The sequence below is a fragment of the Arvicanthis niloticus genome, chromosome 15 (genome assembly GCF_011762505.2).
Source record: "Arvicanthis niloticus isolate mArvNil1 chromosome 15, mArvNil1.pat.X, whole genome shotgun sequence".
NCBI classification, from domain to species: Eukaryota; Metazoa; Chordata; class Mammalia; order Rodentia; family Muridae; genus Arvicanthis; species Arvicanthis niloticus.
The window spans coordinates 32,783,978-32,803,203 of NC_047672.1; the positions used below are offsets into that span (position 1 = coordinate 32,783,978).

At 43.3% G+C, this 19,226-nt stretch overlaps 1 protein-coding gene across 2 annotated transcripts in view; it reads left to right on the forward strand.

The window, feature by feature from the left end:
* Positions 1–2,133: 2,133 nt before the first annotated feature.
* Positions 2,134–19,226, forward strand: part of Ube2h (ubiquitin conjugating enzyme E2 H) — an 89,328-nt gene continuing 72,235 nt past the window's right edge. The window contains exon 1 of one of the 2 annotated variants that reach the window (XM_034519060.2): positions 2,134–2,360. In XM_034519060.2, the coding sequence (XP_034374951.1) occupies positions 2,308–2,360 (53 nt within the window). In that variant the 5' untranslated portion in view covers positions 2,134–2,307. The remainder of the gene's footprint in view (positions 2,361–19,226) is intronic. The other variant, XM_076913581.1, reaches the window with a different exon arrangement.

Consider the following 19,226-nt stretch of genomic DNA (forward strand, 5'->3'; position numbering starts at 1 on the left):
CACAGCTCCTGCCCTTTGGCATAGGACTTTATAAATGCACTTAACAGCAAAGGGTGGTCAGATAGGTGTCCTGAAATTGAGATGTCTTTTGGAATCTTGAAGGCCGAGCTTTTCTGACTTTGGCCAGCATCAGAAACATCTGGGGTACTCATTAAAGACAAGGATCTTCAGGCTTCACCCCAGACCTTCTGAATCAGAATTCCCAACGGCAGTTCCAGGACACGTGTGAGCTTAACAAGCTCCCCGGGTGATTCTGAAGTCTTGGGCCAAGTTTGAAAACCACTGTCTTAGCACCGGGGTGGAAGTTAATCAGGCAAAGGAAGGTAGGGGAGCCACTCTAGGAGAGCTGGTAGCAGCAACAACACCCTGGGGAGTCTGCTGCAGACAGTGAGAAAGACAACTTTTATTTTGTTTTGTTTTTTTTTCTTCCTTCAATGAAGCGATCAGATAAAGGTGGTTAGAAGTCTTTTCATACATGTCTGCTGACAGATTTCTCCTAAGAGAAAGCAATGAATTGTCCCTTTTCTCCCCAGAACATAGAGTGGAAGTTACTAAGGACTGGTGGGAATGGGGAAGAGGGGTTATTACTTAAGGGGCACATAGTTTCTTTTGGGATTGACAAAAAGGTCCAGGAAATAAATACTAGTCATAGTTGCACACTAATTTTTTTTTTTTGCTGTTGCATTAAATATTTAAATATGGTTGACATTGTACATTTTATATGCATGTTAGAATTTTAAAAAAATAGCTGGCATATTGAAGGGTAGGATGATAGGAGCAAATGGTTTTCAATTTAGCCCATTGCTCCTGTCTCACGACATTGGTCGTGTGAGCGTGTGTGTAATGTTTTTAAAGGGGACCCAGCTCACAGTACCTGAGCTGACAAAGTCCAAGTGTGCATCCTAGGGAAACAACAATAGATAAAGCTTTTGAGAACACTTGGCACTATTCTGCCTCTTTGACTTTTGTTGGCTCCTCGTGCTCACGGTCACTTTTGAGCCCCGTAGAGCAGTAGCTCTCCAAGATGTTCAGGGGACCATCTGACAACTTTGTTCAACTGCATATGATAATTGAGAAAGCCTAAGGCCCTTCTAGAGGCATTTCTTACTAGTTCTCAGATGATGCTGACACTCTGGTCCATTCTGGGAGGGCTGTGTAAATTTCATCTTCATTCACACTGCATCCTCAGAGTCACGAACACATGGTTGATACAGGAGTTCAGAGGGCAGGACTGTCTTTGTTCTGCATTATAGTTTATTTAGGATGCTTCTATCAGTCCCATACTTTGTGATTTTAAAAATTACCTCAACTTACCTCAAATTTCTGTAGAATGAGAATGTTAGTATCAAATTATTTCTGTTCTGTGCTGCTTCTACTGCAGTCCTGGAATTATTGGCCTTGTTTGTATAGAGGGTAAATGAACCCTGCTTTGCAAGCTCTGGGGAAGCCTTACTGTAGTCTACAATCCCTGCAAACAAATTCCATCTGAAGAGGGAGCAGAGTGCAGAGAACATGCTGGTGTGGGAATTTCCAGATTTGGAGACCAGTCTGAGTAATTGCCACTTTGGCCTCCTCCATATCCAAACAGCCTTTGTAACACTGTGTGAGAGGGTGGTTCATAAAGCACATGAATGTAATCATACTGCCATTATTTACTACTATCGTTTATGTTGATGGTAACGACACTGGCAGTTGAGCGATGAAGTGAGTGGGGAGGTTGGGGGAGGGGGCGGAGGGATGCAGGATGGCAGGAGAAAGAGGAACTACATCTCCCAGAACTCCCCTGATAAGCTTACACCGCGACGACGACGCTCCTCCCCCTCCCACCGGCGCCCCGCCTCTCCGATGACGTCACAGAGGTGACATCACGGCGCCTAGAGAGAGGCTAGGGTAGAGAGGCCGACCGAGCTGGAGTCGTCGGCTTGTAGAGGAAGCAGCTGGGAGCTGGCGTGAGCGTGAGCGGGCGGGCAGGCGAACGAGCAAGCGCAGGCGGGAGGGAGCGGCGCACGGCGCAGAGCAGCGGCAGCCCGGGCCGCGGCGGAGCCTCAGCCGGAGGGCAGCCCGAGCGGGCTCCTCGGTCCCCGCCCCCACTCGGCGGGGCAGTGCCCGGTGTTCCCCCGTGCGGGGGTCGGCGGCGGCGGCTGAGCGGACCCCACGGGACCGCGCGGGTGTTGCCACCTCGGCCGAGGAGCCGGCGAGGCCGCGGGGCCCTGCGAGCTGGGCCCGGGGCCCGTGACAGACGGGCCAAGGAGGGGAGAGAGGCGGCGGCGGCGCAGGCGACGGGGAGGCAGCGGCAGCGGCGACACCATGTCATCCCCCAGTCCCGGCAAGAGGCGGATGGACACGGACGTAGTCAAGCTGTATCCTTCATGGAGGGGAATTCGGACTGCGTGTGGGTCGGGTGGGGGTGCCTAGGCGAGGGCTCCGGGGCACTCCAGGCCACCGGCCGCGCCTCCCCTTCCTCCCCTTCCTCCCCTGGTGCCTACGGCGGCCCCTTGGCACCTCCCCGGAGCCGAGGGTTTTTTCAGTCCCTCTTTATCTGCAGCCCCCCGAGATGTGCGTTGTTCTTCGCCCTCCCTGCACCCCCCTTCCCAGAGCCCCTGACTTTTCCTCTACGACGTTTGGATTCCTAAGACGGCCCTTTCTTAGTGGTCTGTGGTGGCGGGGGTATAACTAGCCGCCTCCTTCGTCACTGGGAGCTCATCTTCAGGGTCTTTGCTTCCTGTTTGCTAGCTTTGGGTTTATGGACTCATTATAGAAATTCCTGAGAGAGAGGCTTCTCTCTCTCTCTCTCTCTCTCTCTCTCTCTCTCTCTCTCTCTCTTTCTCTCTCTTTCTCTCTGAGGTGTCCCGGTTCCTTCCACTCACAATGCTTCTTAAACTGGGGTAACTCAAGCGACCTTCTTTATCCCTAATTCCTTTCTATATTAGGAAGAGAGTAGTCTGCCCAGGGCCCCCTCTTGTAATAAAGAGCTCCGTGTGTTTTAAATCAGACACTCTTGTTAAGCCTTCTGGTGTGGAGAACCTTCCTGTTTTTCTTTCTACTGACAAAGCCTATCCCACTCATAGTGCGTGCAGTGAGGACCCCCAGGCCCTCTTAGCAGGCAGGCCACCCTCCATATTGTGGATCTGACAGCTGGGAGGAAGGAGAGAAAGGAGCTCCGGAACAAAATAGCCACTTGAGCAAAACTTCCCTCTGTGAGGGTACGGTTCTTGGGGACTGCTTGCCCTGATCTGGGCCAAGTGACACCTTTAATTTTCTACCCCTTCCCCCAACTTTACGTACACCCGAGGTTGCAGTGGGAGAACTGTAACTGATAAGAGCCCTCCATGCAGTGGTTTTGATTGGAATCCAGGCTGATTTTTTTCATGACCAGTAGAGAAATTCGCGAAGGTTCCCTAAGACAAATCGAGTATTTAAAAAATGTTTTTATTTTTTGAGGGTGGGGGCGAGAGCCCAGTGTTCTAAATAGCTAATCCCCAGGGAGAGGGTGGGGGGGGGGCAGTAGTGTGTGAAAGGCTGTTAACAAGTCCTGTCTCCTGTTTCTCTTTTCTGCCTCGCCCCCATCCCCCAACCATTTCCCCCTGTTGCAGGATTTTGTTTATATAACTCAAGTTGTTTGTCTAGATTCTTCAGGTGAATCTCTTATTTGTTGCTGTTTTTGATTGTTTCTTTTTTTTTCTAAACATCAGTGGTGGTTGTCAAAAACTCAGTTATGGAATGTGCTGAAGTTTTTAAAAAGTAGTTTTTGCATAGGATTTTAACTTGGGGGATGGGAGGAAAGTTGCCTAGGCAAGAGGTTTTTGTTTTTATTTTTTTATTTTTATTTTTTATTTTTTGGCTAATCCATCTTTTCAGGAATAAAAACATAATTTTTTTTTCTCCTTGCCTAGGAGAGATCTGGCTAGAAATTGAGGATAGTGATTAAACTCACAAGTTTTAGGATTTGGAATCTAGAATTTGAGGGAAGGGCAGTAGAAAGGACCAGAGAGCAGCCAGTAAGAAAGGATAATATGCTAGCTACACACCTAGGCACATGTGAAATCAACTCTTCATGGGCTGTTTGTGGCTGTGATTGTTTTGTTAAGTGTGAATGATACCAGGAATGCTGGCTTTTCATACTGCAGGAAAACTTGTAACCATGGCTCTGTGTTCATTTTACACAAAGCAGTTGGGGGGGGGGGTTGTTATTTTTGTTTAGAAACTAGGAAATGACACGGTGCTAGACTTAGGAGTTATTTTTGTCTTGAATTGAGAGTTACCATCACACCTAATGCATATTTCACCCTAATGGGATAGAGTGGGGGAAAGAACTCCAGCTGTTTTTGATCGATGTCAGATCCTCGAATTATGTTCATACATAGATTTCTGAAAGATTGAGGATAAAGAGTGAGGCCTAACTTGACCCAACGCCTTTTCCTTACAGTGCCTTTTGTTCACTTAGTAGTTGTGGCATCTAGAATGATCACCGTATTTAAGAGTCCGGGTGTGGGGGGCTGTGGTTGGAGGGGGGGTGTCGAGGGAGAGGGAAACAAAGAACAGCAGGGTGTCTCTCTCCCCCTTTCCCTAAGTGGCTTATTTCATAGCTTATTTTTAGTAGAAGAAAGGCAAAGATGCATTGGCTTCTGTTCTTTCCCCACCTCTCTTGCTGACAAAAGAAAGCAGGGCTCTTTAAAATTGTAGATTTCTGAGATAAGAGGATAACAGTTTTGATTTGAAAGCTAGAGGTTATCTTTGCTTCAAGTTTATTTTCTGGCTTAATGTAGTTTGGGAGTTAAAATTATTCAGATTTCCTTTTGTGTGTGTGTATGTGTGTGTTTGTGTGTATTATGGAGGTGAGAGATTTTAATGCCTCCTTTCTCAGTTGAATTCACATCAACAGGCCCAAGTGGAGTTTACAATTTTGGGGTAAGGTATACTTAGTGAAAAATTTAAGAGCGAATTCCCCAGTCTGCTGCTAAGGTAGGTACAATTGTCTGTCAGTGCTGAGGGTTAAAATGAAAGATGGTGGTAAGGAAGTGGGAAGAAAAGGTCTGAAGGAATGTCTGGCACTTGTCGTTGTCCCTCCATGATTTCTTTGGTGGAGGCTGATAGCCAGTTTCATGGATGTCTCCTATTTCAGCCCATTTTTGGCTGTCTTCTGGGCATAATTACACTACAAGGATTTACAGCCTGGCAGCAAGCTATATAGTAGGAAAGTAGCGGCGTGGGGGTAGGGAGAGAAGAGGGTGTTAATTGGTCACTGCTTTCCAGCACCTTGCTAGCTAGACGCAGTCTCCTACAGAGCCAGTGATATTTCTTTTGTGAGGGTTTGGTAGGATAGCTGACTCCCAAGTTATGCAGGGAGTGTTTTGCACCAATGCACTTAATCTGCTGGGCGATTATGCTCTGAAACTCTGACTCATTCATTGTTTCTCTTCTGATCCCCAGCTGAGGGTTGTGCAAACCTCCCCAGGAGCCTAGAGACTGATTTACATGGCTTTTGGGTGCGTGGAATAAAGACCACTTATCTTTAGCCTACGTCCTGTAAAGTGGTCTTGGATAGTGCAGCCATTTGCTTGCCAGAGTCAGGTAGATTGCCAGCCCTGAGAGCAACACAGGACCAGCAACCCTTGAGGTTTTCATCGGCAACCACTGGTTATTTAGATTGTCTGAGAAATGGGACTCTGGTGACCTTAAGCGTGATTTGCCCTAAAGGAATATTGGTTGAAGTTCTCCCTTGTGAAGGAACAAACAGCTCAGGTTACATGGGTTTCCTTGTTGGTGGGGGTGACTGTCTCGCCCTGTTGCACAGCTCTGGTGAGCCTTTTATCTGTGAACCAGTGCCCCTGCTGAAGGCTAGAGCTGCTTGTTTTGGAAAAGCGTATGCAGGCAAAAGGCCGCAGGCACAGCTCCTTGCAGCTCATTGGCTGCTCTGTTACTACCCGGAAAAGGAGGAGGGGTGGAGCTACTAAACAGCTGATGGGAGTGTGTGACAAGAGTGTGTTTACATACAAAAGAGTGGGGGCTGGGGAGGCCTTGGGCTGCTGACAGAACCAAGGGTATTTTCAAGGGGTAAAAAAAGGGAAAACTTGTACTCAGATTCATGAAATGTTCAGAAAATTAAACTAGAAAGCTGAATCTGATCATAATGGGGACTTGGCACACTCTTCTATTGCTGTAATATTTGGAAATTTTAGAATACTATGAGTTTCAAAGATTGTCTTTTCCAGAAGGATCTCAAAACAGGATATGCTGTTTTAAATGTCCTTAAGTGACTTACAGTTGGGTTTAATGTGGTGGGAACAGACCTCCAAAGCTGTAAGCTTGCTAGAATTTACAGAAAAGCTAGAGGCTGCTGTAGGCTTTAGAAATTTACTGGAACAAGTTCAATATTTGTGCACTTTCTTTGTGTCAGGCACGGTGTGTCTATGTGGAGGATGAGTTAGTGAGAAATTCACTATGGTGGACGTAGTACTTCTGGAATTAGTTTTTAAATTGTACCTTTAAACCAGGAAGGACAGCATGTCAGGTCAGCATTATATGTTATTCCTTGCTTTTTGAATACTTCATATTTTCAAAATTGATTCTCCGCTTTTGCTAGATGTGGTGTCTCACACCTTAGTCCCAATAATTGGGAGGCAAAAGCAGGTGGATCTCATGGCCAGGGCTACATAGAGACCCTGTCTCAAACAACAACCTGATTTTTTTTTTTTTTAAATGAAAAGTTAAAAAGTAATTTTATGTGATGAGGCTATATATGGGCATCTGAATGCCTTTTTAAAATTTAAACATTAAAACAGAAGCATTGAAATGTGGAGCCATTTATCTCAGACTTTTAACTTTGGCGTTTTAGCTGTTAATCAGCAGTTATTCTATCCCCAAGTTATTCATTGTTTAATTTGTGTTCAAAGTGTAGACAGTCTTTTAACCAGCCCCGGTGTCCATTGGCAACCTGGTGGTTGACCCTTCATTTCCTGTGGCTTCTCTCTTGAGTTGGTGAGATGAAAGAACAATTTTATGGTCTTAAAGCTGAAAGTCAAAGAGTTGGCAACTCCCAGTGTTTTGAGTTTGTCTTCCCTGCATAGATTTTGGTGACACAGGGATTACTATAGCACTTATTTTGGTAAACCAGGAACCTCTGAGTTTTGTAGTAAGTTGTAGTAAAATACAAACAGGCTTACAAATTCAGCTTATTAAGAGAGAAAACTCTTGTGTAGGTGTGACCTTGTAAGAGGCCCTTTCTCTGTAGGCATGCATTAAGATGACCTGTCTTGTTAGTTTGGGTGTTGTGACTTCCCCTGCACCCTGACTGGTGTTTATACACACATGCAATTGGAATCTCATTGAGTGTTAGCAGATTTATGGTTCCAAGGGTTTTTGTAGACATGCAATTCAGATCCTATAATGCTTACAATATAGTAGCTTTTTACCTGGAGACCCAGAGAATCTGTGTTTTAATGAAACACTTTAATGAAAGACTTAGTTGGGTTTTGAAAGTGTTATAATGAAGTAATTGGGGAAAATATAGGTTACAAAAAGGGAAAGAAAACAGCCACTCATAATCTTATCCTTTAAATAATAGTTTTCAAACTGGAGTGTGATCTTAATTACTTGGAGGGTTTGTGAAAACTGGTTCTTGATCCCACCTGTGGCCTTCCTGCTTCAGGAGGTCTAGAAGTGGGGTCTGGGAAGGAGAGACCGTGGAGTAGAGGTCATCCTCAAACCCTAGCCTGTTGCTTGCTGTCTCTTCTGTGGCAGTTACTCTTCAGGATTTCTTGTTTCCACATTGTGGCCATATTATATGTACTGCTGTGTAACTGCTTTTCTCCTGTTAAAAATACTGGAAATAGGACTGGAGAGACGGCTCAGCGGTTAAGAGCACTGACTGAGTTAAATTCCCAGCAACTGCATGGTGGCTCACAACCGTTTCTAATGGCATCTGATGCCCTCTTTGGGTGTGTCTGAAGGCAGCAACAGTGTACATATATATATCTATATTATCTAGGGACAGAAATCAGACCAAAGGCTGAGAGGAGGGAAGAACTATAAAGTGATAAAAGAAGTTTTGGGCACTTAGGCAATGGAAGTAGGAGGATCATAGTTCAAGACTAACCTGAACTATGTGAAACACTGTCTCAAACAGTTTGAGGGAAGTTGAATGTGCTTGGCAGTGGTAACAGCTTCATGGGTATAATTATGTAAGAGCACTGAAACTTACCACATATATCCCTTTAAAAAGGTGTTTCCTAGCACTCAGGAGATAGAGGCAACAGGAACTCCACTTAAGAGACCATCCTAAGCTACGCAGACCATGTGTCAAAAGACCAAAGGCTATAGAGATGGCTCAGTGATTAAAGGCACTTGCTGCTTTTGCAGAGGTCCTGGGTCTGTTCAAGTACCCACATGGTGCTTCACAGTCACCCATGACTCCTGTTCCAGGGGATTTAAAGTCTTGTTGATTTCAGTGAGGGTCAGGGTGGGGGGAAGTAAGCATTATGTATTGCACACACATACATACAGATTATATAAGAAAGTTTTTAAGTAGTAGAAAGAAAGAACAAACTCCCAAAAGCTATCTTCTGACCTACACACACATATACACACATAAATTTGGGAGTGGGGGGATTGTGTCTCACTGTTTAGCCCTGGCTACCTTAGAACTCTTTTGAGAACAGGGTGCCCTCAAATTCACAGAGATCCACTAAGTGCTGAGATTAAAAGTGTTTACCCACATTCCAAGACAAGGGATTATTATGTAGCCCTGGAACACACTCTGTAGACTAGGCTGGCCTTGAGACCTGAAAGCCTCTGCCTCAAGTGCTGGGAATAAAGGTGTGTCACTAAGCTCAGCTGAAAAATTGGTTTTGTTTTTTTTTTTCCAAGATTTATTTATTTCATGTATGTGGGTACAATTTCTCTGTCTTCAGACACACCAGAAGAGGGCATTAGATCTTATTATAGATGGTTGTGAGCCACCATGTGGTTGCTGGGAATTGAACTCAGGACCTCTGGCAGAGCAGTCTGTGCTCTTAACCTCTGAGCCATCTCTCCAGCCTGAAACAAACCCAACAACTACGGGTGAGACAATGCAGACACAACTCTTTTTTTTTTTTTTTTTTTTTTTTTTTGAGACAGGGTTTCTCTGTGTAGTCCTGGCTGTCCTGGAACTCACTCTGTAGATGAGGCTGGCCTTGAACTCAGAAATCCGCCTGCCTCTGCCTCCCAAGAGACACAACTCATTTATCTACTTCTTCCCCCTTTTAGATGCTTGTGATGCTTGTAGATCATGGGAACGTATGTTTGTGTGTGTGTGTGTGTGTGTGCGCAAGTGTGTGCGTGCGTTTGCGCATGTTGGTTAATCTACTTACCACTCTACAGCCTCAGACATTGTTCTTGTCTTTTTTTTAAGAGGGTTGAGTTTGAAACAAGATCTTACTATTATTATACAGCCCAGGCTGGCTTCACATTTCTGAGATCCACCTGCCTTGGGGCTTGAAATTCTGGGATTACAGGTATGTGTCACTACACCGCCTATTTCCAATATATATATATATATTCCTATAGTATGTTAGCTTCCTTACTATAAGGAATCATATAGTGTGTGTACACATGAGTACTCATCTCAGTCAGACAGGGATGGTTTATTGAACGCACACCCTGAGACTGATTGATCAGGGCCATAGCTCAGAATTCAGGGGCTGAGGCTTATGACCCCGAACATTTTTCTGTGTCAGTTTATAAAGGCAAACCCCACAAAAATCATAATGAGCTCATACGAAAATACAAGGTGGGGGTGTGTGTAGGGCAGTCAGTCAGTCCTTTTTTTATGTTTAACAGTTTTAAGCTGACCCCCATTCTGCTTGGTCCTGAGTGAAGGCTGCAGCTGGGTTATTTTCCAAGATGCGCTTTTCTCAAAATACGATAACAAACCTGAGGATGGCATAATATATGGTCATTGATCTTTAATTTGATGGGTCCTTCATGAAGTTTATAGTTGTAGAATTTAAGATTAACAAAATCATAATGATATGTGACAGGCATGACCCTGCTCTGAGTTAAGTTATTTTTCTGTGTCAATGACTGGCAGGCAGATTATGCAGCAACAATATGAAATAGCTGGTGGGCATGAAACAAAATGGCTACAGATGTGTGGTGGGGGGCATATCTTAATGGTACATATGTCCTTTTGACAAGAATTTTTTTCATGGTCTTAATTTTGAAGATCATTGTATAGTTTTAGGTCTCTGAGTGATATTCTACTGTTTGGATGTGCTGTAACTTAGAAGTTTTGCATCTTTGTATGTGTGTATACTAGGCATTAGGCTCAGGGTCTTGTGCTTGCTAGGCACGGACTGAAATACTGTACTTTCCCCCGGACCTTTTTGTTTTTTAAATGTTTAGATACTTTTTTTTTGGTTTTTCGAGACAGGGTTTCTCTATGTAGTCCTGGCTGTCCTGGAACTCACTCTGAAGACCAGGCTGGCCTCAAACTCAGAAATCCGCCTGCCTCTGCCTCCCAAGTGCTGGGATTAAAGGCATGCGCCACCACTGCCCGGCTAGATACTTTTTTAAGGAATTGAGTTTACTTGTATGTTTGTAAATCGCAGTTACCATGACCACATTTTCCACACATACAGAGGATACAGAGGACCATTTGTGGGAATCAGTTCTTTTTTTTCCCTACCATGTGGTAGGATTTGAACTCAGGTGATCAATCTTGGTGGCAAGTGCCTTTACCTGTCAAGCCATCTTGAAAGCCCATTTGTTTTATTTTAAATTTTGAGACAGTCTCACTAAGTTATCCAGTCTGGTTTTGAATCTGCTCTGTAGCCTAAGCAGGCCTTGACCTTAAGAGATCTTTCTGCATTAGCTTACTGAGATGAGATGGTCTTGCAGGTATGTCCTATAAATAAGCCTGGTAAAATTTACATCTTGATTCTTAATATGCTTGAGCTAGTTACAGTTTTTAGTGGCTGTGAACATTGTGTGGATGTGTGCTTTTTTTGGACTAAGAACCTGCACCATGTGGTAGGTGTGTGGTTAAGTTTTTGTTTGAGATGGGTTCACTATATATCATAGGCTGGCCTTGACTTCTCCCATGCCCCCTGGTTCAACCTTCCTAGTTCTGGGATTAAAGGTTGTGCCACCTTTCACAAGAGTTTATGTTTTACTTTTTAGAAGATAATTCAAATACAACTTTGATATCTAATGCTATCTCTTCCATACATAGGTAAAACTCTGATGTTAAACTTTTTTTTAAAAGATTTATTTTATTTATATGAGTACACTGTAGCTATCATACACACCAGAAGAGGGCATCGGATCCCATTATAGATGGTTGTAAACCACCATATGGTTGCTGGGAATTGAACTCAGGACCTCCGGAAGAGCAGTCAGTGCCCTTAACCTCTGAGCCATCGCTCCAGCAGTTTCAGTTGGGTATTTTAAGTGACTCACATTTAAATACACCCCCTCCCCTCAGCTACTGCTTACAAGCCCTACTGTGTCAAAGCCAGCGTCATCACAGCTCTCTCCCAATTGAAGTTAGTGCTAAGCAGATGGCTTGGGGTAAAGTATGTGAGAATCAGTGTTCTGATCCTTAGAACCAATTAAAAGCTGATGCTGTAGCATGAGTGTGTAATCCCTGTGCCCCAGTGACAAGATGGGAAGTGAGGAAGGACAGAAGGATCCTGGAGACCCGTGGGTTAGGTGGCCTGGTGTGTGTGCGCGCACGCGTGTGCGTGCGTGAATGCGTGGATGCATAAAAAAATTGAAAAAAAAAATAAGTGAGTTAAAATTTTATTTTGCTTTGTGGCTTGTTAGGAAATGTAGTCATAACTTTTGCTGACAGTATCTTTACAAAGGTCAGCCTCTGCCTGCTGAGATTAAAGGCCCGTGCTACCACTGGCCAGCTAAAAGGTTTGGTGTTGTTTTTGTTGTTTTTTTGAGAGCATAATATGTTATAATAATGTAAGTACCATCACTTTGGGTGGTTGTAATGTATAATGAAATCTATTACTTGCATACTAACTTAAAAAATTAATAAAATGCTTTTTTTTTTTGTATTGTGGTGTAATTTGTAATTCCAGCACTTAAGCCTAAGGACGGATGGGAGTTTGAGGCTATCCTGGGCTGTTCATAGGAAGACTCTGTCTCCAAAAAATGAAAATGGTTTTGGACTTTGTAAGAGTAGACACTGACTTAACAAAAGACACTACTTTGTGATGTTACTGTTACTTTTTTTGCTAAATTACAAACAGTTGTGTTTATAGGTGTTATTTACATGTGTGTTGCTTAACAAATTAACAGCTTATTAATGTCAGCTGGAACTCTTAGACTGGATAACAAGGAAAACCTGGTTTTGAGGCTGTTGTTTTTTGTTTGTTTGTTTGTTTTGTTTGTATTTTAGGAGGCAACGATTTTCTGTGTAGCCCTGGCTGTCCTGAAACTTGCTCTGTAGACCAGGCTGGTCAAACTCAGATCCATCTGCTTCTGCCTCCCAAGTGCTGGGGTTAAAGAGAGATCCACCTGCCTCTGCCTCCCAAGTTCTGGAGTTAAAGGCATACACCACCACCACCTAACGGGTTTTTAGCCTGGTTTTAGGTTGGAGTCAGTGACGGTGTATTGGGTGCGTAGGCTTTGTTTCCTTATTCTGGTGGTCCCTGGACCATTAACACTTGTTTTCTCAGGAGGGTTTGACTCACGTGCACCGTGAAAACCTTTGCAGACAGAGGCCTGTTCATGCTTTTGTGAGACTTATAGTGCTTCCAGGGTTCTAAGGGAATAGTAGATTTGAAGACTTGCCTGTTTTTGAGGCAGGGTCTCATTATATAGCACTGGCACCCGCCTCTACCTCCCAGGTGTGCATTGTCTTATGTGTATGGGCAAGCTGTTGTATCAAACCATGTCCTTGAGAAGCATGGCTATTTGTAAGCTGGTTCTTATCATGCTTATCTATAAGCCCAGCAGAACCCCAAATCTCAGAAGCCACATGGGAAAAGCCTCACAGAGTAATGCTTGTGGAGGATGAGTGATCCATTTCCTCCCCCTAGGGTGCTAGGTGGGCAGTTTGAGTAAATGGTTCTCTTCAGACCTGCCTTGATGAGAAGTCTGGAAGTCTTGGTAGTCCCAAGTCAGTATAAGGGGGAGCTATGCCTTGTCACTCTGAAGAAGACAGGCTGGTGGGTGGCTGCCACTGGAAGGAACACCATTGCAACATAGAATATTACTGGTTTGGAAATGGGATAGTTGGCTTTTGTCCCACTTCCTGGTTTCTAATTTGTAAGTCATTTTTAGGGTGGTATATATGAAAATAGGAGGTACCCCCAACATACTGATGTACATTTCTTCTTTCAGTATCAAATACAATGTCTTTAAAAAAAACAAAAAAACAAAAAAACAAAAAAAAAACCTGTGTACGCACACAGGCCTGGGTGCACATGTAAAGTCAGAGGACAACTTTGTGAAGTTGATTCTTTCTGTTCACCTTTATGGGTCCTAGGGATCAAACTCAGGTTGTCAGGCTTACAAGGCAAAGCATCTGTTAACTACTCAGCCACCTTGCTGGCCCAGAAAATTTCTTGTCTATGTATCATGTTTTTAGTATGTATGCTTTTCAAGTTTTCTTGGATTATAAAACTTTAGTTGTGGTACTTGGAATAGAAACTAGATCTTAGAGTGGGCTTATTCCTGTTCCCGCAGAAGCAGCTGGGCCAACACTGAGCTCCTGAGAGTTCAGTTTAGCTAGACATATGGTGTCTTTATCATAGGATTTGGGAGGTACAGGCAGATGGATCTCTGAGTTCCAGGCCTACCAGGGATACACAGTGAGGTCTTGCCTCAAAACCAACCAACCAACCAAAAACAGCTGGGTTTGGTGGTTCACTTCTTTAATTCCAGCACTCAGGAGGCAGAGCCAGGATCTCAGTGAGTTCAAGGCCAGTCTGGTCTACATAAGTTCCAGGATAGCCAGGGCTACATAGAGAGATCCTGCCTCAATAATCAATAAGTTCTGTCTAAATGGTACCATTATAGTTTTGAATTTATGATTTTTGTTAGTATGTTGACTTTAGACATTATATGTAAAATTGGTTAATTTTAAAAATTAGGTAAACGTTTCGATAAGCCTTTTCTCTAACTGATACTGTTATGTTTGTTGAGAACAACAGTTGTGATATGGGTAAGGTATATTATATATGGCCTTATACTGCTCAATGTTTAGGATCCTTTGGCCAATATTTTACAAATTTATGTGTGTAAGTGTTCTTGCCTGCATGTATGTACGTTCAATAGGTAGTGCATGACTTGTGACCAAGGAGGTCAGAAGAGGCCATTGGATCTCCTGGAACTGTAGTTACAGATAGTTGTAAGCCTCGATGTGGGTGCTGGGAACTTAACCCAGGTCCTTTGTAGGAGCCAACTCTTCAGGGTCCCTACCTGCCTCCCCTCCCCTCTTGCCCATCTTGGATTCTAGATGTATAAATAAATTAGTCTTCTTGGTAACAAGAGCTTGGAAAATCAAATTTTGCAAAGGAAGAAATTAAATTTGTTTTTTTTTTCATTTATAAATGATCATTTTTTTGTATAGCCTTAGATTTAAATAGCCTTAGGTACTCACAACTGTGAATTGATAACTAGTCAGATCACTAATCCAAAGTAGGAGAATTCACTCAGAAATCATTACGTAACATAGACTTTGGACATTCTATGTTTTTATTACAAATTAAATTTATATTAAAGCGGATGAACATAGGAAAATGTGTCATTTTCTGACACATTTAGTTTTAGCTTTAAATGTTGTGCCCCCCAGTCTCCCTGTGTAGCCTTGGCTGTCTTGGAACTCACTTTGTAGACCAGGCTGGCCTCGAGTTCAGCAATCCACTTGTCTCTGCCTCCTTAGTGCAGGAATTACATGTGTGTGCCACCACTGCCCAGCAGTAGTATTGCTTTTATGTATACTTAGTGTATATGTATATCTGTTTTACAGATGCGTTCCTCTTTTGTCAGAACATGGAAGTGTAAAGCATATGTACATATAAAGCATGGAATCATGGCATATGTACTCTTTCTTTCTTTCTTTTTTTTTTTTTTTTTTTAATTGTATGGGTGTTTTGCCTACATGTCTGTGGAGGTCAGAAGAAGGTGTTGGATTACTTACAACTGAAGGTATAAATGGTTGTTAGTCCTCATGAGTACTAAGAACTGAACCCAGGTCCTCTGGAAGAGCATCAGGTGCTTCTAACCACTGTGCTATTTTTTTGACCCCTATTTTTATTAGTCAGAATTTTGCCCTCTCTGGACTGGAATTCAAGTATGTAGACTAGGATGGCCTTGAACTCAGATTGTTTATTTCTGCCTCTTGAGCACTGGGATTAAAGGCTGTGCCATCCCCATGCCCACTCCCTACTTAATGTATATACACGGTTTGCCTCTATATATGTCTGTGTGCTACATGCTTGCAGCACCCACAGAGCCTAGAATTCCTGGATCCCCTAAATCTGAAATTCAACATTTGACCTGCCATCTGTGTGCTGAGATTTAAACCCTGGTTCTCTGGAAGAACTGTAAGTGCTCTTAACTGTTGGGCTATCTCTCTGTCCTACCTCCCTTTGTTTTTAAATTTACTGTTTTTTTTTTTAAAATATGTATTTGTGTATGAGTGTAGGTCTATGTGGGCTGTGTTGAGTGTGTGAATGGCAGAGGACAGTCTGGGGGTGTTGGTGCTTTCCTCCACTATTCAGGTCCTAGGGATTAAACTTGCCAGCAAGCATCTGTATCTGCTGAGCCATCTGCTAACCCACTCAGTTTCTTTGAGTTGAGAAATAACTTGGTTCATTTTACTTTATTAAGCTTGTCAATGGCATATCAAATGTGAATGTTTACTAACTATATATTAGTTTACAACTTTGGTATGTATCTTCTAAAGGAGAGAAACAGCAGGTAAACCTTTACCTTAGCTACATCAATCAAAGTCCATGGAATGGAACTTAGCACCTTAATTTTGGTGTGTGTTGTTGAGACAGTATTGAGAGTTGAGGCTGTAGCCCATCCTGGCCTGGAACTCTGGTTCACACTAGCTTATAACTCTCAGTGATCCTATTTCATTAGCCATCTGAGTGCTTGGATTAATGTGAGCTACTCAGGCAGGTGGCGGCGGCGGCGGCGGCTGCTGGTGGTGGTGGTGGTTAATTCTTAACATTTTGAGGCAGAATCTCACTTTAGCCCAGACTGACCTGGAACTTGCTCTGTATGCTGGCTGGCCTTGACTTCATAGCCATTCTCTCTCTCCAGTCTTTCAAAGTGCTGAAATTTACCGGTTCAAGTCCAGCTGTATTGTTATTCCTTAGAGGGCTTATTTTTATAGTTTGGTTGATATATTTGAGATTCAGAAACTGAAAACCTGTCTTTAGTTCTTCATGGAAGGAGGTGTTGAGATCTCTAATGCCCAGTACCAGGCCGAGCAGGGCTGAGAATGTAATTTAGTGGTAGAACACTTGGCTGGCTTCAGTAGGACGCATTATAGACAAAGCCAGATCTCTGCTTTTGCTTTTTCTCCTTATTTCCCATCCCCGTGCTGGGGATTGAACCCAGGGCCTTGGTGGTAAGCAAGTGTTCTTCCACAAACTGTACCTGGTCCTTCCTCTCCATGATGTTAGTGGCCTGGTGTGAGATGCGGACTTTTTTGAACCAGTTTATGTTAATTTAAAGGCACAAATGCCATTCTGTTTCCTTAATGGGAAGTAGAAAGTAGAATTACAAATTCTCTCTCCCTTTTTTTTTTTTTTGGAAAGAGAAACTTAGTGTATGACTTATAGGCTTTAAAATGGGGGACTATGTCGTGGCTGAGGGAATTCGACAAAACTCAACGTTTTTACTCTTGTCAGTTTGGCTAGTTATTTTTTTGGTATTAAGTGTTTTGTCAGCTCTGATAAAGTTCGGATAACATCTGGTTATAGTCAGTTTCAGTTAATTATGCTCATGTAGTTAAGCATGGTTTTATACGTGGGAAAACCTGGATTATAAGAGCATTATAAATAAAGCACTGATCCTTTCTGCAAGTAAGAGTTTTTGGGTGGAAATTAATAATTATATCCTCAAGGTGATGCTGTTTTGGTCTCAGGAACAGCTTAAGGAAGTACTAATGCTTGGGTATATGGCTTCTTATTAGTGAAGTAAGTTCTGGTAATTTGTTGTTGCTGTTATTTTCCCCTCCCTTTTTAAAAAAATTATATGAGTACACTGTCACTCTCTTCAGGCACACTAGAAGAGGGCATCAGATCCCATTACAGATGGTTGTGAGCCACCATGTGGTTGCTGGGAATTGAACTCAGGACCTGGGAGAGCAGTCGGTGCTCTTACTCTCTGAGCCATCTCTTCAGCCCTATTGTTGCTGTTATTATTAAGACAGACTATCTTCGTAGCTCTGGATGACCTGAAACTGTATAGAACAGGCTCACTTTGAACATACAGAAGTATTTTTCCTAACTTTGAGTTAGGAAGTGACAGGTCTATTCCACCACTCCCAGCTTTATTAATTTATAGATATCGAGAGATGAGACCAGCTCACCTGAATGGTACAGGCTACAAGGGGAGGGACCGGCTCTCTTGCTCCCCACCTTCCCATGAGGGGTGGGGTCAATTCTCAGGCCCCCATGACCAGGGCCAGTTCCTCAGCACTGCCTGCCAGCTCACCTAAGTATCCCAGTTGCCAGGAGATGGGTATCCTGCACTCCTCTGCCTGGGGGAAGGGTGGGACCAGCTCTCCCTTGCCCACATCACTAGGGTCATTTTAGATACATTTATTAACTACTTTTAGTTCACTTGCTAATTTTAGTGGTACCTCATCATCTTCATAGATACAGAGTGTTTTAAAGGTGGTTTTGTTTTCTATTTTGATCCTTTTTTTAAGCAATTACACTTGTAGTTTTAGTCAAAGTTCTGAATTAAAATGTAGCTGGGAGTTTCAGTCAGAAATGCTTATGAAATAGCTAGGTAGAATTTCACCGTGGTTGTTCAGATGGGGTTCTGTGTTATTACCCAGGCTGGCCTCGCTCAGCTCACCGCTGTTGTTGTTTTTCCTCAGCCTAATGAGTAGCTGAGACTTAACATGTATGTACCATAGCATCTAGATCTCTCTTTCCTTGAGTTCAGATTTTTTAATTGAAGTTATTCCTTTAATTGAGAAAACCTTAATAGCTTTAGGCATCTTCCTTCCTTCCTTCCTTCCTTCCTTCCTTCCTTCCTTCCTTCCTTCCCCCCTTCCCCCCTTCCCCCCTTCCTCCTTCCCCCTTCCTTCCTTCCCCCTTCCCTCTTCCCTCCCTCCCTCCTTTCCCCCTTCCTTCCTTCTTCCCTTCCCCCCTCCCTCCCTCCCTCCCTCCCTCCCTCCCTTCCTCCCTTCCTTCCTTCCTCCCTTTCTCCCTTCCTTCCTTCCTCCCTTCCTCCCTCCCTTCCTTCCTTTCCTTTCCTTTTCAAGACAGTGTCTCACTATGTAGTTCTTCTGGCTGTCTTGGAACTCACTATATAGACCACACTGGCCTCAGACTTGGAGAGATCCACCTGCTTGTGTGCCTCTTATGTACCAGGATCAAAGGTGCATCACAATGCCCACCCATCATTTGAATTTTCTTTTTCTGTTTTTCTGTTGCTTTTTTTTTTTTTTTTTTTTTTTTTCCTTCCTGGGAAGTAAGTGGTTTTGAGCAGACCATATTGATGATTGAAACTTGTTGAATAAGTGAAGCTGTTAGAAATACTGGGTACTAAAATGTGTTCAGCTCTGTTTGATTTCTTGTCTAAAAAGTCAAGTTCAGCATCTTGAAGAGTAGAAACGGGATGTTGTAGCAGCACCTTACTAGTTATGAACATAGTGACAAATTCTCTAATTTCAGACTAAAGACAGCTTGGAACTCACTCTAAGGACACCTGTGTTTTTGTGCCTTCTGTGGGTCAGAAGTGTAACCAGTGGCTTATTGGCTCAGTAACTCTGCTGGAGTATTTTTAGACCTTTGTGTTTAAAAATACAAGCACCTGGCTGTCACATAGGTGCCTAGTGTCAGCCATGTGACATTTTCGGCTTTTTTGCTGGCTTTTGACACTGTGCTTCAGTCAATTTATTCTTCTGAGCCTCTGGCTTCTACTCACCTTAGATTTGTGTGCTTGAGCTGTGGGTCACCTTTGATTAAACAGACATGGTATATATTTTTTTTCTTTCTGTAGCCCAGGATGTCTTGGGAAGTTTACTGTGTAGA